Consider the following 25,956-nt stretch of genomic DNA (forward strand, 5'->3'; position numbering starts at 1 on the left):
GTCCAAACCAAACAGTCAGAAATTCTGGGAGTAGGGTTCAATAATCTGTGTTTTAACAAGCCTTCCAGGCAACTCTAATGCTCACTTAAGTTTGAAAAACCCTGGGTTAACAACTGCAAAGTTCCGTAACAGTGGCCTTAAGGCTTGCATATCAGGCTACCGCTGGAACAAAATGTATCTCTACTGTGAATAATACTAAAGAAGACAGTAAATTCTTTAGATTAAAACTGAGTTGGGATCAAACCCAAGCTCCACCACATTCAGGCACAACTTGCTGTATGACCTCTGAGGGTTACTATTACTATATGAACTAATATCCATCCGCCATGGTTTGGAGTAAGAAAACTTGAGCAAACACCCCAGGTGATCCTGATACAGACAATTCTCCTCTCCTCCTTTTTTTAAGAAAACCTCAGCTGTGCACTTACACACTGGCTCTGCTTTACCCTGTATCTCTATCTTTCTTTCACTCCCAAGGCTAATGCAAAGACACATAGATCCATTCCTCTCTCTCGCCAAAAGCCTAGCACTGTGAGGGAAATCAGTCAGTGAACTGGGGCTGGTCCCACTATCCTTTCAGAAAAAAAAGGTGGCCATTGCCCACACAAGCAATGCAATTCTAAAAGTAACCCTATGTGTCAAACATCTGCAGATAATCATCTTCTGGAATACAACATACACAGAGCCTGTTACTCTAAGAATTTTTAAAAATCAAAGATTGATGAAGGAAGAATTTTAATGATATATATGTAAGTTATGTTTCACTTCATTTTCCATACTTTAACAAATTGAAATGAGTATTTAAAGACAAATGAAGATAGCTGAGAGTAGCAAAAAAACAATCCAGGAAAACCAAAAATTTCTCAATCTCCCTAGTGCCAGAATTTGAATATCAAGGAAGGAGAATTGTATGAATAAACATAATGAACCTGGACGATGCTTTTAACTGCATAACCGACTCTATCTTCAACTTCATCCCTCAATACCAATAGGGGGAATGGGGTGGGTCATCAGAGAAGAGAGCAGGTTGAAGGGGTACAAAGAGAGCCGCAGTCAGGTGAGAGCCAGCTCCACACAATGTTCCCGTCCACAGAGGGACAGGCTTCCTCCTCCACCCGCTCGCTGAGTCTGGGCAACTGGGATAAAGAGCTAGAGATCACGTCCCAAGTGCACCCAAGGGTCAGGACGTCCAGTTCAGTCCCACAGCTCCATCGCAGTTAGAGACAGAGATGGAGATGGTGGAGAGGTGGAAGAAAAAAGTGACACAAAGAATGGAAAAAGCTCACCTACCATTACAGCTGTGTTAGAAGCAGGGTATGGTTGGAACTTCAATGATTTTTTAGATCAAATCCTGCTCTTGTGTTTTGAGGGTTTTTTTTCAGCTTTTAATAAAACACATCTTAAACAATGTAAGATTTTCCTCTTCTACCACCACAGCAGACAGTCATGGCCAGCCGACTGGATCTTTCGCATATTTCTGAACAAGCCAGATACTCTCTAACAACCAGACACCAGACAGTCTGAGCGCAGCCTAAACCAGGACCGGGCTGCGCACACGCTCCAAGCCTGTCTGTGGCTTTCAGGGTGCTCTTCTCAGGGGGAAGCTTCCGTTATCTTTCTAAAAGTAAACTAAGTATTGAAAATATTGTTATTGCTATATAATTCCTCACTTCCTGGCTTTGTTTTCCTTTGATTCTGGTACTTGAAAGAAAAAATTATTTTAAAAATATTTTAAACATGAAAATTATCAAATTATAATCCAATGCAGTTAGAGTGCCAGTTACAACCCAAAACATAAAAAGAATAACTATTGAAAGTTCTCCATCAAAGAGCCAAAAATGCTTTATTACTGGAGATAATCTGTATAAAATGTGAGAATTTTTCTTGCTTTTCTCCACTTTTATAAAATAAAAGCAAAGACCCAGGCAGACATAGTTGCATAGGATCACCCTGATTTTTACAACAACCAGAAACAACAACAAAACATTCACATCAAATCCTAACATTCTCAAAATGTGTTTCTTCATTCTCCAGTAGTTTTTTCTATTTGTTTATTTAAGAAGCTTTCAGGAATAACCAAACTGCACACAAATACACACATGGAACTGATCATTCTATATAAACTGAAACTTTTAGGGCAGCAAATTATATCTACTTGTATATTCAAAATTAGTGATGAGCTTTTAATATACTGCTCTGTCTCTCAAGAGAGAAAAGTAGCAGAGAGAGGGAAGTCACCACTTTCTCATTCCAGTTTTTCTAACCTCTGGCCAGGCCAGACAAAGGCCCACCACGCAGCCTGCTGCTGGTTCCAGCCATCTGAGCACCACCCGAGCTCCCAGGAGTGGCTCCAACCCAAGTCTAGAAGCAGTTACGTGGTTGGCTACCCAAGCCAACAAGCAGAAATCAGCCTAGGAGCGGGCCTTGGAGAGACCTGCAGGTTAACTTAAAAGTTTCCTCCTCAGATGCTTACAAGCTCTTTAAACGTAAAATGAAATTCCTCAGCCCTGGTTCAACACCTAAGACAACTGTAAGCAAGTCAGCAAGAAGGAAGGAGGAGAGTCAAATGCAAAGGACACCCCTGGCTAAGGTAGGAATCACCTTTAAAGCAAAGAATATCTTTATCAATCGACATTCCAATTGCTTTTATTATCAAGTTACTTAACAGACTCCTGTGTTAACATCTGAGTGCTAGGCAATCAATGGCAGCAAACTATAAACATCCCTGTCTTTGCTCTTACAATAAAATCCTGTAAAGCAAATAATATGACCACTTCAGTAATTTAACACAGACCTCCTATGGTTAATTTTCTCCAAAAGCTGCCGAATAGGAGTGGCTTATAAATTAGTATTATTCTGTCTTATAAAGAATAAGAAACAAAGATTAGAATAAATAAGTAACAATAATAATAAAGAAATGTTTATGCCACAATGGATCACCATCAACATGCTTAATGGAACTTCTGAATTCCTTCAGAGACTTCAGTAGAAAGTAACTATGAAATATTTTACCCTTATGTTCCAATGCTATCTCCTTCTTTTCAAAATGATGCCGATTTGCCAAATACTTTGTTTACTGCATCTCCTTTTGAAAAATTCTGTCCACAAAGATGGCTAAATAAAGGTATTTTAGAAAATATAAACACTTGTGTCTACCTACGCATATATAAATAGACTTAGACTTCCACTTGGCTTAACTACTGAGTGGTCCACTGTTACAAGTGAACTGCTGAACTAGAATTATTTTCGATTAAAAAAAATTACTGAACAATAACCTTTTATTTCTTTCTTAATCATCGAGAAAAAGCAACATAAGACACCAGTTCCAAGCCTAATTAATATGGTCCTTCTAAATGACCTTGACTATCAAACCCCAATGTTAGAGTCCAGTTCAGTATCATTCAGGGTTGGGCATTACCTCTGTTCTCACAGAGAACTAACTGGTCCTACCCCAAGATCATTTCTTCTCTCACCAGCAAACTCTTATTTATTCTTCAAGACCTCCACTGGGACACTTCTACTAATATCCAATCATAGCTTGAAAATACACCTCTCCTGCTGTAATGTCACCTGCATATGCTGACCCTTCTATTCAACTGGAGTTCTTCACTTCAGACACAACGTCTTACTCTGGACTCCCAGCATAGCATACAGAGCACACCCAAGCACAGAGGGATTCAATACATAGTTTATGTTTTGCTTTTCCTGTCTGCCTTCTGCAATTTTTCCAGTAAACCTGAAGTCAAAAAAATATTAAAAAGACAAAAGTTGTACCTTGAGAAGTATGCATTGGTAATATCCAGTATTTCCTTCAAGAATCTGAAATAATTCTACCAGCTGGAAGGGTAAAATATTTCATAGTTAGTAACTTTCTACTGAAGTCTCTGAAGGAATTCAGAAGTTCCATTAAGCATGTTGATGGTGATCCATTGTGGCATAAACATTTCTTTATTATTATTGTTACTTATTTATTCTAATCTTTGTTTCTTATTCTTTATAAGACAGAATAATACTAATTTATAAGCCACTCCTATTCGGCAGCTTTTGGAGAAAATTAACCATAGGAGGTCTGTGTTAAATTACTGAAGTGGTCATATTATTTGCTTTACAGGATTTTATTGTAAGAGCAAAGACAGGGATGTTTATAGTTTGCTGCCATTGATTGCCTAGCACTCAGATGTTAACACAGGAGTCTGTTAAGTAACTTGATAATAAAAGCAATTATTCTCTTATTGCTTTAAACTTGGTTTTGTTTTGTTTTGTTTTAAAGATCCATCCTGATATACTCTGTTTAAATTAACTGGGACTTGAATACAGTTACCTCCTACAAATTTTCTCTAAGGAAAGAAAGATTTTTCTGGCTATGGAAACAACAGTGTAGATTAAAGTCATGAAATACAGTGTTCTGCAAGGCTGCCAACTGTCACAGTCCTGGAAGCGGAGCTGAATCAGCACAAGACCAGTGTCAAAGGAAAGGGTATTGACAGACAGTCTGATTTCTACACCAGGCGTCTCCCTGCAGGTTACTTGATTCTTGGAACACTGCCCTCGATATCTAACAGCTGCATCCGTTACAAGCAGTGGGTAGAAGGTCCGGGAGAAATGTGTGCCACAAGAGAAAACAGGATCTCTTCTTCAGCATCTCATAGGAGTGGGTCTGAAGTAGAACAGGACTTAAAGGTAAAAGGAAAAAGATTATGAATCTACAGGTAAAAGGAGGAGAAAGGAAGACAATGAGAGTTTGCCAGGAGGGGACAGTAAACCAGGAAACAAACTGGCATATAATACTTTAGAACTCAAAAATGATGAAATGGAAGGCAAGTGGAAACTTTACAACAAAACAAAAATCAAAACAAAAATTAAAACTTACATGACATTTAAGGAGGTTTTCTCCAGTATACCAGATTATTAAATCTTGTGTAAAGGAGTTTGAGGAACATAAGCTAGGATACAAAAATGCAGCCTCTTCAAATAGAGGCAACTTCTTCAAATAACTATTTTTTTAAAAGACTTAAAAATCAAAACTTTTTAAAAGAAGGAAATGTCAGCATGTTGAATAAATAAAATGGTGACTGGACAGTGCATTTCACTGCTGTATTAATCTCTTGGTCTACAACAGAAAAAATAAACCAAGCCCATTTATTCTGTTACTCTGTGTGTGTATGTGTGTGTGTGTGTGTGTGTATACTTTATTTAAAAACTTAGGATATCACCACACTTTGGGGTAACTTACCTTTTCTGTTAAAAAACGCTGTGAGCATGTTACTTAAAATGTTAGAGGTTTTCATTTTATATAATTGCTGTTATACGGTAATAAATCCCATGGATTCGAACCCTGCTCACAATTTTGGGCTGTTCAGGCAACATAACTATACGACAATCATTTGTACCAGTAGAGTTCATGGTTATTACATATACAGGTGCAAGTCTCTATTTCACATGTAGACATGTCTGAGCATTTACTTATGAAAAACACAATATTTTATTATAATCTACTTGTTGGCCTTTCCATTACACTTATGGCATTATACTGATGTTTGAAATTTTGTATCTAGATAACTCATATTATACATGAATTTTTTTTCAGAAAAAATAAGGAAGCATGTAAGTTACATGTATTGACAAGATTCCAAGGGGGCAGTTAGCTGCAGAAGTATAAAGAAATGCCATGAAACTTGGTGGGTGTGAGGTAGGAATGCCAGATTGTGCTATGATGTATGAGAAAATGATGTCACATCCCGCAATCATGTCAAATGTCCCAACATTCATTTAGATTTAAAAACAAACTACACAAAAAGCTAACTATTTGTCTAAGGCTAGAACCCAACTCCATTTTGCATGTAAGAACAAAGTATTCTCAAAATAACTTTATTATATGCTGAATTTTCTAGGAATACCAATGTATCTTGAGAGATTATATTTCTGTTTTGTTCAGACTTTGACCAAGAGTCGCTCAGCACCTTAAAAGATGACATTTCCCCTGACGACCCTGCTGAGAACATCTGAGCGGCTGACGCAACCCTCCTGTATCAGTCTCACTCTGTAGCTGTCAAGCTCACAGTGATCCCACATACACACACAGCATCCATCTCACGAGTCTTCAATGCAATCATGTCCAAGCATTTATTTAGTTAAACAGACAACATTTTATTATATACTACTTTCCCTTCACCTTTCCATATACAGTTAGTGCATTATTCTGACTTGCTTAAAATTCTGGGTAGTAACACATATTATCAATGAATTTTGTGTAGGTAACATATATCTATGGATTTATTTCAAAAACAGTAACGGGGACATTAGAAAAGTTTCATTATAAAATAAGAATTATTGTCTGTATGTTCTAAAGTATCTATTATATTACATGCTTATATAGTTTTAAACTGTATACAAGATACCAGATAAACAACTAGGAAATAAAAAGGAGTACCAGTTTCAGCAGCACGGCGGATTAGAGAGTCTAATGTCGATGGCTGAAAAATCTAAAACAGTGGATAACATGCCTTTTTAAAGGATCACAAACTTGGCATGAGCATGAGTAAAACCAAGGATTCAGAAAGTAAACTGAGAACATGGAAAGTAAGAGAGCAACAGAAGCTGATTCTGTTATAGATTTTAACTTTCCATTTGATGACTATACGGGGAACAGGAGAAAGGAGGACTCTAGGGCCCACCCAAAGGGAGTAAAACATGAGACAATCCCTTTCAAATAAAGCAGGGGACAAAGAAGGGATACCCCTTCATTTAAGAGCAAGAAACCCCACTAAAGAGAAGCCAGAAACCCCACTAAAGAGAAGCAAGAAACACCTGTCCCTCAACTTGATACTGAGAGACAGGAGGAATTAAAAAATGGCTCCTTTGAGAAATAGCAACCACAGGCTAACCATCACCAGAGTTTCTGGTCAAAATTAACACTTAATGGTGTGCCCTACAAAACCTCAAGATGAGAATTCCATTTAAAGTGGTCCCAGAGGCCATCATCACCTGAACCCACTGATCAATCTTAATATCACTTGCTAAAGGACAATGAAATATTAGGATGTTTAAACATCCTGATGTAATACACTCACAGCATCACCTATAAAGTATCCAAACCATGTCAGTCAGTAACGATGTGTAACAAGTCACCCCAAATTTAGCGGCCTAAAGCCAACAGTATACATTATGCTCACAGATTTTGTGGGTGAGGAATTGGGACAGAGTACTAAGGGGAAGGTCTGTCTTCATCACAATGTCTCAGGCTGGAGCTGGAACCACTTGGAGGCTTCTTCACTCAAAGGGATGGTCACAGACCCTCCAGTGAACAGGAGCAGTGACCTAAATGCTCGGGACATGATTTACAACAATCACAAACAAAAATGTTTAACTTCAGTCCTTTGGCTCTAACTTGGAATTTATAGGAAACAGAGGTGTTAGATGAACAAAGTAAGCCACATCAAGGGAGAACAATCAGACAAAGCCATTTCACAGGACAACTAACTGACTCAAGTTTTTTCAACATATCAGAGGCACAAACAGGGGCGGGGGTAAGAGAGAACTGTTCCAGATAAAAAGACTTAAGAACCAAATCAATGTGTTAATATCGTTTGAATTCGGCTTAAAACAAATAAGCCATCAAGGCATTCTGAAGACAATTGGAGACGTCTGAATATGGCCGGGTTAGCAAATGAAAGTGCTCGCTGTATCGCTGTTTATCAGTCTGTGAAGAATTTTTTAAATAATTAACTTTACAAAATAAAATACAAATTATGATTTCCAATGACAAGTGCTCACAGGCAACTGGCAACAGCATATATCAATCCTTCTCAGTGAACAGAATATAAACTCAGGCCTCAATAACCTCCCCCACAAAAAAGGATGAAAGGAAGTAAGGAAATTCTTAGACCTAAAAGAGAACAAAAATAACACATATCAAAATTTGAGAGATTCAGCCAAAGTAGTACTCAAGAGGAAAATTTTTAGTCTTATATTTGGCTTCATCAGACAAAAAAAATGTTTCAAATAAGCTAAGAAATCATTTGACTATGAAAAAGAAAAGCAAAATAAACATCAGTAAAATAGAAAGCAAGACATAATCAAAGAAAGAACAGAATTTAATTAAACTTCTAAAAGAACATGTAATAAAGAGGGCAATGACCAAACTGGCTTTGGAAAAGCAAACCACTGGCAAGATTAATCAAGAATAAAGGAAAGAAGCAATAAAATTATGAATTAAAATGCCTTAACTCTGGATGTTATAAAGATTAAAGAAAGAAAGATTACTAGGAACTTTATGTTAATAAACTTAAAAACCTTGATGCAATGGATATAGGAGCACATATAAGTAAAAAACTAACTCAAGAAGAATTCTACAACTTGAATATGCCTACATTCAAAAAAGAAACAAGACCAGGAATGGGACAAAAGCTAATAACCAAGGGCTACACAATCCTTTATGGCTTTACAGACGCTTCTACCAAACACAGGTAATTACCAAAAACAGGTAATTCCAAATGTTAATATAAAGTCTTCAGGTAAGTTTAAAAAGGGACTAGTCTCCAATTCATTTTTACAAAACTCTTTAATACAGACACCAAAACCTCACAAGGATAATTACAGTCCAATCCAATATGAACAATGATTTAAGAAACCTAAATAAATGTCAGCAAACTGAATTCAGTGATGTACAAAACGATAATATATCATGAGGCTAGGTTTATTCTAGAACGCATATTTGGTTCAATACTTTAAAAAAATGTAGTAAACCCCAGTAACAGATTGTGAGAGGAAAACAAAGTGATCATCTCAATAGATTAAAAAAAAGGCACATAAGGTAAAATTCAGCATCCACTCATGATAAATTCTTAGCAAACTAGGAAAAGAATGAAACTTTCTTGTCTAATAGTGGGCAGCCACAAAGGAAAAAAAAACTAAACATTATATTTAATGATGAAATACTAAAAGCTTTCTTTTAAGTCAGAGATAATACAAGAACAGACAGTCCTTTCAAATAGTGCATTGGAGAAGCCAGTCTGCAGAAGGACAAAACAGGGGGAGAAGGGAGTGTTTTCTTTTTAAAGCAATTTTTTAAAAAAGATTGAGAAAACCTAAGAGACAATAAACGATTAGAGTTAGTAGAATTAACAAGAACCTAAAGGGGAACTGGGGAAAAAACTAATATACAGAGCTCATTATATTTGCATATATCTGTAACAATGAGAAAATACAATGTAATAATGAATAAAATGTAAAATTTCTGTTTATAATAGCAACAAAAAAATAAGGTAAATAGGAAAATTCAAACCAAACAGGTACAACAGCTCTTTTTGAAGAATGTTATAAAGGAAATTAAAACTACCTAAACAAGTGAAGAAATGGAGAGAGAAGTCACTCAGGAAGACAAGGGATGCTGGGGTGGGAATGTGAGAAGAGAAGGAAAACTGGCCACGAGAACAAGCGGACCAGAGCATCCCCCACAGCACAGAAGCAGTGCTGAAAGCAGATATGGACAAGGCCACTTCTGGACAACAAAAATGACTAATCATCCGCCTCTTCTAACACTGTCTTTGTCTAGGTGACAGGTGCTTCTTTACCAATGACAAGCCCGGCCGCTTCAATCCTACGTTGCAGGTCCAAACTAAGACACCTAATCACCAAATGCCCTCACTTCTTGAGAGCAGCCAGCTCAAACTGACCCTCATGTCCCTAATTCCTCTTAGAACCATCCATCACACACCCAATACACACACACAACTCTATAAACCTCCCAACCCCACACTTCTCATGAGGCTCTTCAGGAGCATGTATCTCCCTGGCCCACAGCAACCCAAGCCAAACACAGCTTGCTTTATTATAAGTGCACTGTTAATCATTCAAATAAGGTACTTCTTTTTGTCTTACTCCTTATTTTATAAGTATCACCTATTTCACAGAAAAGGAAAAAGGTACAATGAAAAAAAAAGATTCCATTATAATAACAACAAAAAAGACAAAATTTTTAGGAAAAAATGTGGTAAGAAATGAAAAGTTTATATGAAAAACAAGCAAACACACATCACCAAGAGAACTTTGAAAATGAAGGGTAATGAAGATGTATTAACCCTACTAGATACTAAAAAAATAATAAAAACGGTATAGTACTGAGACATTAACAGAAGGACCAACGGAAGAGAATAAAATTCTCAGAATAACCTCAAACATTGTACCTAAGAGAATTCAACAAATAATAAAAGTGGGGAAAAAATAACTGTAATGGCTAATTTTATTTATCAACTTGGAGAGTATTTTTAGATGAAATTAACATTTAAATTGGTGAGCTTGAGCAAAGTAGTTTACCCACCATAATGTGGGTGAGCTTCATCCAATCAGTTGAGGGCCTGGACAGAACAAAAAGACACCTCCCACTCCCCAAAGCAAAAGGGAATTCTCCAGCAGACCGCCTTCAGGCTTCATGCTCACCGTCTCCTCTACTGGTCTCAGCCTCCTGGCCCACTACTGGATTCTGGATTTGCCAGCTTCCATAAGTGTGAGAGTCAATTCCACCAATAGGCTATGTATATGTACACATACACACATTCTGTTTCTCTGGCAACACCTAATACAACAGTCAACACAAGAAAAGTTACTTAACCAATTGGCCATCTAGAAAAAAAAAATTAAGTTGGATCATACCTCTCTTCATAGGTTAGGGTAAGTGAAATACAAAAATGAGTCCATAAAAATACTACAAAATAACATGGGAGAGCTCCTTTGTAACTTCAGAGTATGGAAGGCTCGTACTCCACTAAAATAAAATCTAGGTATCATAAAAGAAAAGACTAAAAATTGTGACTACATGAAATTTTTTAAAAATTCAAAAAGCCTTTCTGCATGACCAAAAAAAAAAAAGAAAAATTAATATCAAAAGACAAATGACATGATGAGGAAGGGTTCTCAGTAATCCACTTTAGATAGAGGTCCAGTCTCCCTAGTACATATAGTTTTTTATAAATCAATAAGAGACCAACAACTGAACAGAAAAATTCAAGATAAAAGGACATGAATTAACAGTCCAGAAAAAGGGAAACAAAAGCACTTCTAAACATGAGATGTTCAACATCACTCATTAACAAGATAAATGCAAATCAAAGCTACATTATCAGATTGGCAAAAACCCAGAAGTTTCCTAAAACCATGCTATTGGCACATGTGTAAGGAAGCAGGGACTCTCACACATTGATGGTGGTAGTATAAATTGGTATAACCTCTAAGAGAAACAATCTGGCAATATTTACCCAAATTACAACTGCATATACCCACTGACACAGCCAAGAATTTACCCTACAGACACACTTGGACATTTATGAAATGACACATACACAAAGCATCATGACAGTATTGTTTGAATTGCAGCTAACTAAAAATAATCTAAATGTTCATCAAACGAGAGCTGGTTAAATATATTATAATATGTCCATGAAATGGAATGAAACTATAAAAAAGAATGGAAGATTGCCTGATGTACTCCTTTGGAAAGATCTACAGAAATATATTTAAGTGGGCGGGGAAGGGGGATGACAAAGAACAGAAGACGTTTATAGCATGTTACATACAGTGTGCCAACATTTGTGTAAAGTTAGAGTTAAAAATTAAAATATGGTATTTTTCTACTCTGAAACTAACAAAAGACATACAATAAACTAATGAAGCGGTCATGTGGCAAAGGTGAAGTGGGCGGTGAGCTAGGTGAGAGGAGCTGTGGTGGGAGCCTTGGATCTGAATCATCTCCTTGAACTTGTACATTTTTGAAACACATGAATGTATTTATTCAAAACATTACACATTTAAAAAATGTTAAAGACACAAAGTGAGGTATCTTAATGGAACCCTGAATGTACCTTTTGTATCAATCACATTAACTAAAGACACAAAGTAGTATTTGCTGATGATGCCCTAATACAAAAGTCAACAGACTGTGTATTCTGTATCTGGGAACAAAAGGAATGTCTGCAGGAAGGAATGTTCTGCCTGTTTTGAAACACTGGTCTGGCTTCTTATATTAAATACAACTGAGCTACTTTGGTTAATTTTAAGTGTATGTGAATTCAGTATTATACATTCTTATTAAATCAGGCTTGATTTTGAAAATACTCTAGTGGTTATATTTACTTTGTTTTGGGATAGACTTGGGGGATTATTCTGGTATTAGAGGTGTTAACTATGTCTGAAATACTAGATCGCATTTCCTAGAGGCACTTACCCAATCTATTCAAACATTTAACTCCCTTAAAAACCAAAACTATTCCTGTCAAACCAGACCTTCCGATTAAGCTACCTAAATATCTCCAATTTCTACTTCTCTGTCCCACAATGAGTTTACTGAACCTTAAAAAAATATTTAGACATTGTACAGTTAGAGAGTATGAAAGGAAGAAAAAATTTCTAACATGCTTTGAGCTATATTGGTTTTCCTCAGAATATCCCAAAAATGACAATATTTACATTAAAGAGTCATTTTTATATAGTATTTCCTGACATATAATTTATCGTATTCAAGTCAATACAACAGTGGCAGAACTGATCAAAGCATAAAACAGACCTAAACTAAGCACATTAAAATAGTATTCATTAAAGATTTTAGCTGCAGTATGTTTTAAATATTTAAATATGAAGGATATTAAATAACTAATTGCCATGTGGAAGAAGTCATCAGTGAATGCCTCATAAAGGAAGTAAATTTTGAACTTTGTCTTGAAGGAAATGACAGGCACTCAGAATCCTTAATCAAATTGGTTTTATAATCCGAGATTCATTTCAGCACACCAAAGTAAAATGAGTAATGTAATCTCTCTGTTGAGTCCTCCTTAAACTTTGATGACATGACAAAACATTCTGTCTATAGAGAAATTTAATAAGGCTCTAAAAGCCCATGAAAAAGCCTATAAGTTTATATATCACAAACCCAGATACCAGTCTTTCTTACTTTTAAAAAGAAATGATATTGAAAGGTTATTTTATTTTCCCACATTTTAATAAAAGACCAGACTAAATAATGTACATTCCTACCTCTATAAATTGCTTCATATAATAGCAAAATTTTGAAAACATATACGTAAAAAACAAGATTCTGTAGAATCTTCAATCTCAGCTGTTGCTTTAATGTGTTTTGTTTAAAGTTATAAACTCTCTCTGAAACTCTTAAATAAAAGTCACATGGGAAAAGACTCCAAAGAAGCCAAGAAAATTCTTAAGAAATCAGCTGAATGATTACAATTAAGCTTCATATATTTATACATTTTTGCTTAGCATCAACATTCTCTCCAAGCTGTGTAAGAAGCACTTTAAAACTGAATAGTCAATGTCACTGTCTTCCCCTCTCTTTACCACCCCCACCCCACAAAAAAGAAAGGCGAGGAAAATATAAAATGCAAACTTACATTTTGATGCTTACGACTGGAAATGCTATGAAAGTTTTACTTGAATTCAGAGTACGGGTCCCTAACTCATGATGTCTTTTAACATCACTCATTGACACTCACTAAAACAGGATGAAACCGAATCACTGTACCAAATGCATATGCACTATCTTTCTACAAACTGTGTAAGCTGAAATACATAGCCCAATAACCGAAGAGTATTTAATGAGGTTAATTTAAACTAGAAACTGCTTAACATACTTAAAGTACATGATTCCCTTTAGTATTTTAATATATTGTAATTGAAGTGATTATCTGTTTATAAGCTAGTTCAGGAAGAGCAACACTGCCAAAGGCAACAATGTTTTGATATAGTAGCACTTACCATTATAACAAAAACAAATTTAAAAAAAAGCTCAAGATAAAAATACCATGTATGTGCCAATTAGCAAGATTAAATGATAAAACCATTTTCCTGAATAAGCCTCAAAGTGACAAAGCACTTTCTTGAAAGATTCAGAACACAAATGACAAGAACATGAAATGACTGACATTTTCTGCTGTCACTAACCAATAATGTAAGAAGCTATTAAACCAGTCATTCCTCCCACCTTTCCATCTCAAACATCCATTCATAAACAGTTTAGATTAGGTTATTGATTTACATTTTCTCAAAACTACACTTTTTTCCACCGAGAACAGAAATTGTTTAAATGGGACAGGAAGATGTCTCAGAACCTGATCCGGCCTGCGAACACAGAACAGAGGCCTGGGGACCAGGAGCTGCGCTCACCTGCTGAGGCTGGTACCTCTGCTGGGACTGGGATGGCAGGTACTGCGCCTGCTGGGGGAGGTGCGGAGGCTGCGGCTGCTGGTTGTAGTAAGGCTGCTGGCCCTGCTGGCAGTAACCACTCACGCCTTGCTGTCCATACTGAGGCGGCATCTGTCAAGAAGTCAAGCAAGGCAAATGAGAAAGTCAAAATGCACAATTCAATGAAATCAAATACAGTTTCAATTCAGCGACATAAAGTGGGTTCTTTGCTAAGCAACTGAATTCAGTATTTTTAATATTCTCTCCATTAGATAAACTGGTATATTACCTTCTACTCACATATTATCAATGAAAACAAAAGATAATTTGACTTTTATTTAAATTTAAAAAAATAAAATTTTATCATATATCAAACATTGATCATTTCATACAAATCTAGGGAGCAAGGTAGAGCTCCTAATACTGACATTAAAAATACTCTGCTAAGAAAGTCAAAGAAGCATTATGCTAACCCACTCTCATGCAACACTCAAATGAAAATGAACTCCAGTCCAAGTTCACTTACAAATACTTTGTAGGACGCTTGTGGTTTGGGGGCATGTTTGTTTCAACTAAGGTCAGAATACTCCAATTACATTTGTAACAGATATCGGTTACATTAGCAATTCCACTTTTTATTTTTGCTAGAAAGAAACAACTTTGCTTTACAATCAAATGAAACCCTTTCAGAAAACAATACTATGTTTATCAAACAATATAACCACCAATACGAGTTCTTGAAGGAAAGATATTCAGATATAATATAAGGATAGTATTTTCCTAGTTGATAAAACAGGTAATGATGTAAAGCAAAGTGTACTGCACCACAAACACCTGAGATACAGACAAAATGGCCTAAGATGTGCCTTCTCTAGCTCTAATTTACATGAGCATAAAAATTCTTGAAATCATTGTTCAAAGAAAAATCCTTCCTTCCTCATGCAATAAATACATCATTGATATATTTTGATTTTCTTTCAAATGAGAAATCTATTGACTTTTTTTTTTTTCCCTAATTGGGAGAGAAAACGGGAGTAAAAGAAAAACAAGATACCAGAATGGCAAAAAGCACTCCTGGGACGGGAATGATGAAGTCAATGTTAATGCCACAATATGGTCCATTTGAGCACTCCGAGAACTTGAGCCCCATAAGCCCACACACTTCAGAATTCAGACATCAGTTCCAGATACACACTTAAAAATCAAATTCACTACAGAATACTTAATGAGGAAAAAGAAGGAATAAGAAGGGAAATATTCAACACTTTGCCTCTAAGACCAATTAGGACAGTAATTCATAACATATAAAATGAAGTAAAAGGAAAAAAATGCAAAAAGCTAAAGTTCATATTCCTTTTGACCTGATCTAAATTATTTTCAAGCTGTCAGCAATGGTGACAAAACATTTGGCCACAATGCCTTACAAACGCCTCTCATCACACAGACCCTAAGTTAGTAGAACAGACAAGTTTGTATTGAAAACCATTCAACAGCACAGTTGAATTCTTTGCTTGTATTTATTTTACAGCTTGATATCTCATAATGAATGTATGTCCCTGCCATAAACCAAGCCAAAGAATTTCCATAAAATACAACTCCACATGCTAGAATACCATATACCACCACAACACATATCCTTCCGTTCAACACCCATATGTTTGATTTGATATCTAATACTATATTTCACACAAGCATCTTTCAGTTTGATTTGAAGCAGTTAGGATAACACTTTGCCAGTGTTAAAATGTCTGTAAAGCTCAGTCAACACAGCCAGCAACTCCCCTATGAATTGCACTTTAATATGTTGACTTTCTGGTTTATAGAAACCCTTACACACAATATGGAAGTGTTGTTTGGGGTGGGAGGGGGGCTCTATTTTCTGAGTAAGACAACAACAGGACATACTGCAGGAGCCTCCTAATGCTACAGCAGTCATGAACTTGTAAGAATCTGTTACTATCTGTTCCAGTTCTGAAAAGTTTGGAAGCAAGTCAGGTGCAGGGGAGACAGGACGGGTCGTAGTGTAAGCAAGTCATCAATGGATCCGTAGTAACAATGTGCAGAACACAGTGAACTTCAGAGGGAAAACCATCAAAAGCACCTGCTTGGGAGATTTTATTACTGTCTTCCACAATTAAAAACCTACTTGCTATCCTTTTAGATACATGGTCTCATTATTTGATACTAACTGCACCTAACCCTCCTGAGAGCCTGTGATAACTTGTAACACAGTACAGTTGGGCTGTCAGACCTGGGGCCAATCAGTTGCATTCGATCTAATGCCCATATATGGGAGCCACACTGGACAGAGATTACTAAATTCTGGTCTAGCTAAAGAGTCTCTGCATTAGAAATGTGTGAAATCTAAATGCAAGTCCTCTTGTACCTCAGCTGTGTAAATACAACCAATCACATAACGATAATTATCTTACATCTCCATCCACAAAATGGGCTACTTCCAATTTCTAAATACAGTATCCCAGCTGTCAGGAACTCAAGCCTAAATTCTTTAACGATCGATAATGTTTTTGCTTTAATCAATTTAGATGCAGGGCTTTCAAAGATCTATTATATGCTTTTCTGACATCTTAAACCAAATGATCATTAGTATGAAACAGAAATCCAAGGGTGGAGCCACCACACACGCAATGCCCCAGAGCCCACCCCCCAAATCCCAGAGTAACTCTCCCTGCCATCTCCTCACATGCCATCAGGCACTCAGCCACTGCTCATCACTGACCTCCACCTTCAAGACAATCTGTTGAGGACTGAGAAACCCATTACATTGTTAAAATTATGATAGCCCAAGGGATGAGTCCATGACAAGCATATGAGAGTTTTTATTGCCTCAAGTTTTGTAAAATTAATTTTGGCTACTGACAGTCTTTTTGTTTATCTCTTAGCTCTCAACCACATTCATGGTAAATAACACTGCCAAACTGTTGTATGCAAGTGAAATTTAACCAAAAGTAACTGAGTGCCAGGAACCAAGTGCTGAGAACTGAGGATGCAAAGCACTTCTTTGCTTAGATGCCACCCCTTCCCTGACCAGCCTATCTAAGCACAGCCCCAACAACCATCATTCTCGTGCTATTTCCAACTTTACCACAGGGGAGATTGTTAGATTTAGTCAGTTAGTTAACCTCTTAATTATGTGTTCATGTATTTACTGTTTGTCCTTATCACTAGATTACACTCCTACACTCATGGTATGCCTTCTTAGAAGAGGGCCTGCCACTCACTGTTTGTTGAATGAATAAATGAATGTTGTTCAATGGATTACTAAATCAACTTATTATACAAAATCTCAAACTAATGAAGGAACACATTATAAAATGGATTACTAAATCAACTTATTATACAAAATCTCAAACTAATGAAGGAACACATTATAAAACTGAAATCATTTGTACCAACCAAGTCTTTGATACACATATGTTCAGTTTCATCCAACAGCCTAGAAACACCAAACCTCACCCTGACAGCGGCAGAGTGCCCTCAGCTATTACATGCTAACCCTCCAACTCATTACCACCCAGAAAATGCCCTGGACATTTATCACTAAACTAAACCAAATGAAGATCTCCAGAAAATGCCTAAGATCAGAGATTTTCCGTTTTTTTCTTTTAAAATAAGAAAAACAAAAATTGATTTCTCTGATTTCTAAATAAAGAGGATCGTAAAGTGGAACATAAGCATACACAGTAACAAAAAATTTATTACAGTTTTCAAAGAAATGTGAATGCTTTCAAGTTGTATTGGAGAGAGAAAGTATAGCTAAAAATGACTGATTTACTTTAAATATTTATTTTAGGAAACTACTCTGATAAAGAACATGAGTATTAGCTTTCATATCTCTGTATCATGTTAAATGTACAGAATTTCAGGCCCCATTTTTCATTTTACCATACCCCAAAATCTTCGCTCATACTTCAAAGTTGAAGAAATGATCAGGTTTATATTCTCCTTATTTCCAAAGAAGTTTTAGAAATTAGTTTCCCACTAAGTTTCAAGGTGCATTTTCCTAGGACCCAGCAATTCCCTTTGTAAATACATACTCATGAAATCCTCACAGGAGTCCCAGGAAGGGTATCTGGCTAGCTAGAAAGAGGCATGAGGAAGCGTCTGCGAGTGATGAAAATATTTTGTATCTTAATTGGGTGGTGGTTTCATAGATGCACGTATCTGTAAAAACTCATCGAACTGTACACTTCAGATCTGAGCATTTCATCATATATAAGTTATACCTTAAAAAACTATTGGTAGAATATGTGTATACACTTAATAACAAAAAAGTATCTATACTTCTCCCTCATATTTTTTATAATATATTTATGTTAAACCATTCTTGCTTATTGATGCTTAGATGTAAATTTCCTATTTGATAAATAATAACATTCCTAGGTACTTAACAGGAAGTTTTCATATTTTTCACTTTACATAATTCTAAAGCATTACAGAGCAAGTAATATTGAAATACTCCCCTTGAGTATGTAAAGTCAAATATTTAAGGCAGGTCACAACATGTATAGGAACAATAACCCTTCAACACAGAATTCTACTTTTGAGAATTCATCTTAAGGGAAAATATGAAACAAGGATGCAAAGACATATGTAAGCAAGGTGTCCACCACACCTCCATGATGGCAATCCCACTCAGACACACGGAAACAGCCCAAAGGTCTAAATGTCCATCGACAGAGACTGGTTCAAGGAGGGTGTGGTATGATATTTTACTCAATAAGATATCACAGAGCCATTAGAATGAATGAATCTAATTGAAGATAATATGTACTGAAGAGCAAAAAGGTCTGTCCATGGATTATTGAGGTTGGACTTAAGGGGTAGCAGGTAACAAAACCATATATATTATTTTAAACATGAAAATCTGTGTATGTGTGTTAAGTAAGCAATTCACAGCCCAGAAGAATATACATCAAATGTTATCTATCATTTCTTAAACCAAATCAGTGCTTTTCATGAATCTAGAACTAACGCAATTTATTTTGGATTAATGATTGCTGTCTGAGAATTATCAAAAAGTATGTTATAACAATTTACATTTAATAGCGGCTCCTTAATTTTTGTTTGTTTTTCATCATAAATTTGAGAACTTCCAGGTAAATTCTACAAAATGGGAAATCAAAAAGCACAGGAAAAATTACAAGTTCACAACAGCTACATTTTAGTCATTACTGTGTGGCAAATTCTGCCGGCTCCTGATTTCACAGAGAGCAAATGCTATTTTTCATGCATAGGAGACAGACTGAAAATTCCCCACAGCAAGGAATTCAGATGCTAAGCCAATGTGTGGTTGAATCAACTGCATGAGGAAACTTTATTATGTCAACATGTCCAGTCAAAAATAATGTGCTAGAAGTTAATAAAGTTTACAAGTCAAAATCCTACAATTGCTCCACAATCTACAGTCCCTTAAGCTAAATTCTCAAGTGCGACTTCTGAACAACTCAGGTGCTTTTTTAAATTCACTTTCTTATTTTAAAAAGAAAAATAAATCTTGCCCTTAGGCTTGTCTAAGGAGGAAAAAAACCTCCACAATTTCCTGAAATTACTCCTTCATGCTTGAAAAGTGAGAAACATTATCAACAAATGTATATTGAGTGCTTATTGTAAGCACTGTACAGTAAAACTAAATTCCTTCCAATTTTGTTCAGCTTCCCTTGAATAATAGGGAAAAAAAAGACAACATAAGGTTGAAGGAGCCAGCAAAGCAGTCAAGGGTCAAGCAATGTCTAAACTCCAGAACAGGCTGCCACACAAGCAAGCTTGTTACATAGCTCACGTTGCTATGGAGCCCACGTTCATTTTTGTCAATGCCCTTGTTCCTGACAGATAACTTCCGGGCCATAAATAATGCTGTTTAATAGACTGAAAAATAACCAACCTATCTGGACTACCTTAGCACATTCCTTTAGCTTAAAAAAAATTTTTTTTTTACTTCACATCAGAAAATAAATATACTTTTTGATTTGTGAAACTAAATTGAAAAGTTCTCATTTATCATCAGTAAGAAGTCTTTGTTCAGGACAAATTCTGTTTTCTAAAACTTCCCTATCAGGTACACACAATATAAGATTATAAATACAAACAGTGAAAATAATATTCCTATAATCTCTCCTCGATTTCTTCACAATGATTAATTGCCTACAAAATTTCACTGCTTATTCTAAGTCCAACTGTTCTATATTCAGCAAATCACAGCTTAAGTGAGTAGTAGGTCAGACCAGTGTTCTGCAGCGTGAATACTCCACGTGGCTATGGGGACCAAGTGGTGGTGCCTCTCACGACCTCAATCTCCAAAAGTTGATGATATGTCCTGGACAGCCTTTATTTCCCTTCATAGTCACTATCATTCAATTACCCATGAATTTATTTATACCCTTCTTAAATTAATTTATATTTCTAGTCCACGCCACCTCTTGAGGGTAACAAGTTCTGGAACATTATTATCCATTTTGTAAAGTGGTACAATCTTTAGTTCTCATAAAATTAACTCCAAGCTTCAAGCAGTGCCCCCTAATGCTAGTATATGGAATCTGATTAGCAAACGTATGGTCAACCAATGCCAGCCAAAGCCTTTTATTCTACCAGAGCGGATTCCCTGCCAACCGCCTGCTCTCTGTCTCAATCAGTCCCTTGATTGTTTCCATTGCCTTATCTAAGCTGGTTTCACTTTGTTAGTCTTTACTGTGGAATAGCAGCTAAAGCAGGATGAAAGATTCCAAAAGCACAGCAAGCAAAGCTGTACACGGAAGTAAAATTATTCTTCTTGTTACTTTTAGAAAGAAACCGCTTTCTTTCTAAAAGAAAGCACACATTTTGTGTTCTCCCCGACTCCTAACTACAGATGTTCTCACCTTTCTTTCCAGGTCAGCCAATTAGAGATTTTGTTTAAGTATTCATAAAATGCAGGCATTCACTGGCAGTAAAATGCTTCCTCTCATTTACAACCAGTGTTGAACTAAAGTCTTACTGTACACAAAATTAACACACAAGTGTATAATTGTAGTTTTATGCTCAAGTGCCCTAATTATGCACTTTAAAACACTTTCTTCCCAAGGATCCATCAAGGGCATTCGATATCACAGATCTATAAAGTCTACAGTGTGCTTTTTAACAAGAAAAAAGCTGCAGCTTAAGAGAGAAAGTACGTATGCAATGTACAAGACGATAAATCTCAGTCTAAAGATTTTAGCTAAAAAAAGAGCATATTCGCAGTGTATATGAATGGGGGGGGGTCTGCCTAAGAGCAAAAGATTGTTAATTCATACTGCCTATTCCTGACAAAACCAGAACCAGTATAGCAAAACATGTGGTCTAAAATCTTTCATAAATCATCATGCAGAGAAAAATTCACCTATGAGTTTACATGTATCATTTATGTAGTAATATAAACAGGAAAAAAATTTAACAGTAAAAAGAGCTTTGCTCATTTCTAATGTGGAAGCTCTGACATCTAAGTTACCGGCATTTACATTTAAAACAAAATGAAAAATAAGTATTTTCCATACCAAACATATGTGGTCATTTTTAAATTAGAGAATCATAACTATGGAAATGTATCAACACTGCTGGCACAGAGCCCTGCTCGTACGGAGGTCACAGTATGTACGGAAAGAAGCGAAGGGCTCCGAAGACCATCTATAGTAGGAAATAGGTCAATCCTGCTAACAAGCAACATTTTCCTGGAAAAAGCTACTTGAAAATAATATTAAAAAAAAAAAAAAGAAGAAGAAAGAAGGAAGAAGAGAGAGAGGGAGAGAGGGAAGGGAAGACAGAAGGAAGGGAGGAAGGAAGGAGGGAAGGTCTGTGCTGCCTCACAGGGATTCAGCTCTCTCCATCCAGGAAAGCACTTTCCCAAGAAAACAGGCACATGATGTCATTTGTTTGGTAAAGAACACATCTCACGTTTGGAGTTTCCATCTTTCTTGTTATATTATTGCCCACGCTGCAACAGGTAGTTCTGAATTGGTGAATATAATCTTTGAGTTGTTTCAATTCTCCAAAAAAAAAATAAAAAGATTACAAAATCAAAAGTCAAAACAATACAGCAGTACCTCACACACGTTAGAACAGCGGGGTTTTCTAATAAGACTTTAAAATAAGTGTGAGGCTACAGAATGCTCATGTTTTTAAAAATCACCTACTTGATCCACACACACACGGTAAGCATACCACTTACTCCAGGTAAAAATGGAAAACACTCAGCAATACAACTGATGGGAACTGTAGAAGGACCTTCTTGCCTAGCTGCGCTTCTGGCCAGCGTTTCTATTTTTATAAAGCACAAAAAAGGAGCCAAGAGCTTTACCACTTTCCCATATAAACCCAGCTGCCAAAATGGATGTGCCAAAGGGGAATTTCAGAGAATTTTAAAGAGATAACCTTTGCTGAGGCTGCAATGTCAACTTTGTAACCGCATGACTGGAACATGTGCAGTGAATGCTCGATTGAAAAAAACTGTTCTATCAGAGATGACTATAGAGTGGGGGTTGGGGGAGGAACAGAGAAAACAGGGATTTACCAGAATCACACTAGAATTTTAAAATAGCCAATGGAGAGACAAGCAGCTGGTATCTTCTATGGAGGGGAACATGATGTTGGAGGGACAAGGAGACAGACCATTCTCAGCAGGACCTATCTGCCTTGGGGATTTTATATCATGCATTTAAATTCCTTATCCACTTGCGTGTGTACGTGAGAGAGAGAGAGACAGAGAAAGAGAAAGAGAGAGAGACAGAGAGAGGGACAGAGACAGAGACAGAGACAGACAGACAGACACAGAGACAGACAGATTTTTAAAAACAGCCTGAAGCTGTTTCTTTTTTTAATGAAAGAGTCAAGGTAGGAAACTATGAGAATGCATTGTTCCAACAGTCTAAAGCTCACCCTTTGAGGGTGAGGGGGCTAGCTGCTTCTATAGCCTTTCTCTGGCCACTATCCCGACCCCACCCCCGAAAAGTGAGAAAGAGGAAGGACAGAAAGAAGGAAGGGAGGGAGTGAATGACTTGTAAATGAGTTGATAAAAATGTTAGTAAAAAACCACCAAGACCTTCAAAAATGGATTATTTCAAAAACCATATTGTGTTAAAATATGATCCTTTAAAAATCTGGTCTGTTTCACAAGATATTTTTAAAAGGAGAAATGCGTACCCATTAATCTATCCACGCCTAATTGTAAATGATATAAATGGTAAAAGAAAATGTATGAATAGAGAAAAATAATAGCAATGCTAATAATGCAAAAGGGTCAGACTTCTCTACATACCATGGCCAAGACCCAAACCTGGCTTCCTCTGAGACTTTGAGAATTCAGTAGACTGAAGAATCTAAGAATAGACAGTCTCAGGGGACGAACCAGTATGGGGACCTTTACTGGCATCCTCCCTGAGTGGAGGCATTGACACTGACTCGGAGGGCGGGGAGGCAGCTGCAGGCTTTGTCCTGTGCTACCCAGAGGCAGAGCAAGCTTCAAATGACCGTAACTAGTGGTCATTTTAATTTTTGCCCTGATTTTCAGAATGAACTCGTAACAAATAATGAAGAGTAATAAAGGAGTCCTTCTGCATTAGGAGGTGTTTCTACTACTAACTCACCTTCTCTCACAAATCAGTGATTTCTCCCCTGAACCCCACGTGCAAAGACTAGAGGAAATACATATACACATCAGTGGTTGAAAAACTGACTCCTGCATTTTATTCCCTGGATCATGGCGGGGGCGGGTGCTCAAAAGTGTATCCAACACACACAGTCACATATTTGGATCAATAAGTTATTGTTTCAAACTGAAAATACACATCCATTCCCCCATCCTCAGAAGGCTAAGCCTAATTATCCTTTATTGTCAATTACTTTATCAAGCACTCCTGAAAATGGAAGAGATTTCAGAGACCACTGTTTCAACCCTCTCCTTATTAAGATCAAGAAGCTAGGGTCAAAGGTTAGGAAACCCGCACAGTTTCACCCAGCTAGACTCACAAAGAGAGCTCAAGTATTAAGATACAAAATTTCTACCAACAGAGATATCATATAATCAAGGCAAAAGTAGGAAGGAAGAATCTCTTCATTTTGAGTCACTCAGCACATAAATTTAACCTATATGATAAACTTGTGATATTGGGTATTAGTTTTAAGAGGAGTTTCATTCTGATGTTGAGACAGTATGAGGAAATGATGCTTTGGATAAAATATCAAAGCCCTGGAAATATAAATATATTTCAAAGCAAATGTTTATATAAGAAGATAAAATCATTTAATTATGTCCCTTGAGATCTGTAATTTTTTTCTTATTTCATCAGATGGAACAACATGTGCCAAGTATTCTCAAAAGATTGGTCAGGAAAAAATATAGGATGTTGACATTTTAAAATCATTAATAGAAAGACACTTGGCGGCGGACAGAGGAAGATTTACTTAATGGAGAAATTTCAACAAATGTTTCACTTCCTCTACTGTCTCCTCTATTTGTATTAGGAAATCATTAAAATTAGACATTCTAACCTATTCATTCCAAAAAACAACAAATAATCAAAAATCATAATTATCCCCCACAAAACTATACTTAAGCACAGATGTAATCTCAGATTGTCCATTCTAAGCACCTTTGCAGGTAAGTCAGTAACTTTAGGATGATACAAAAGCCATTTAACCGTTTTGCTAAAACATGAAGGGGGATAAAATAGTTGGTCTAAGATACAGTCCTCCAATCTAGTGGCAAATAAGGATAATTGGGCCAAAATATTTCTTATTAGACCATATTCTAACTCTAGTTTATTTTAACTATATAAAAAAAATTTCTTGCATTACCTTTAAAAGGAAAAAGCCAGGTTTCAAATAGTATACCACAATAATTTTCACGTTAGTAAATCCTTTAAAGCTAAACGATGCACTGGACATGTTAAGGCTACGGTAGGGGTGGGTGGCAATTTCCAACTATTCATTTGACGTTATTTACTTTCCTTTCAAGAATGTTGCTTACAAAGACCAGTGGAAATCCATCAGAGTAGCAAGGCAACACTGAGGTCAGGAAGGCTCTCCCTGGCTCAAGGCCAGGTATGAGGAATTGGTGAAGGATGATCATTTTCTAAACAGAGATACTACACTGAATGATAATCACAATCACTTCAAACCTACAGCTGTTTCTTACTGCCAGAGGAAGGAAGTAGCAACACTGGTATCCGGTCATTTGGTGTTTCCTAAAACCTCTTTCCAATGTCCTCCACTCCCCATACTGGTGGGAGCTAATAAACCTAGAAACCTCTGCCACCTCCTTAGCAGACTCTGGTCACCCCACAAGCCCAGGACAAATCAACGGTTAGGGTTTGGGGATGCCACCCTGAACAGGTTCTAATCCTGCCAAATGAAACTCCTCATCTGCAGAGGAGCCTCTAGGCGGCTGCCCTCACTGCAGGCTTCTTCTCCAGCTTTGCTGGGACGGGGTGCAGGCTGTTTAGCTGGCCATGCCCTGACGTGGGGCTGACATGGAACGTAGGTAACCTGCCCTGCAATTGGCAAATCAAGTAACTGTGCTTTCAATTTTCCATCAGGTTGTTCTGCAAATAGGCCATATTCTAATTCTACTTTATCTCAACTACACAAAAAAAAATAATTCTTAAATTTCCATTAGAAAGAAAAGGAGATGAGGAATCAGAGGAGCCAAAAATACTGGAGGTTAATCAGAGCAATGGCTTTCAGATGTTTTGATTCCAAATCGGAAGAAGAATCGTTTTATATCACAACCTTGAACACACA

The 25,956-nt window shown here is 36.7% G+C and overlaps 1 protein-coding gene across 8 annotated transcripts in view; it reads right to left on the reverse strand.

The window, feature by feature from the left end:
- Positions 1 to 25,956, reverse strand: part of ARID1B (AT-rich interaction domain 1B) — a 378,713-nt gene that overhangs the window by 252,319 nt on the left and 100,438 nt on the right. For all 8 annotated transcript variants that reach the window (XM_074368093.1, XM_074368091.1, XM_074368095.1 and 5 more), the window contains exon 3: positions 14,167 to 14,316. In XM_074368093.1, coding sequence (XP_074224194.1) covers positions 14,167 to 14,316 — 150 coding nt within the window. The remainder of the gene's footprint in view (positions 1 to 14,166; positions 14,317 to 25,956) is intronic.

The sequence above is a fragment of the Camelus bactrianus genome, chromosome 8, assembly GCF_048773025.1.
Source record: "Camelus bactrianus isolate YW-2024 breed Bactrian camel chromosome 8, ASM4877302v1, whole genome shotgun sequence".
Classification (NCBI taxonomy): domain Eukaryota; kingdom Metazoa; phylum Chordata; class Mammalia; order Artiodactyla; family Camelidae; genus Camelus; species Camelus bactrianus.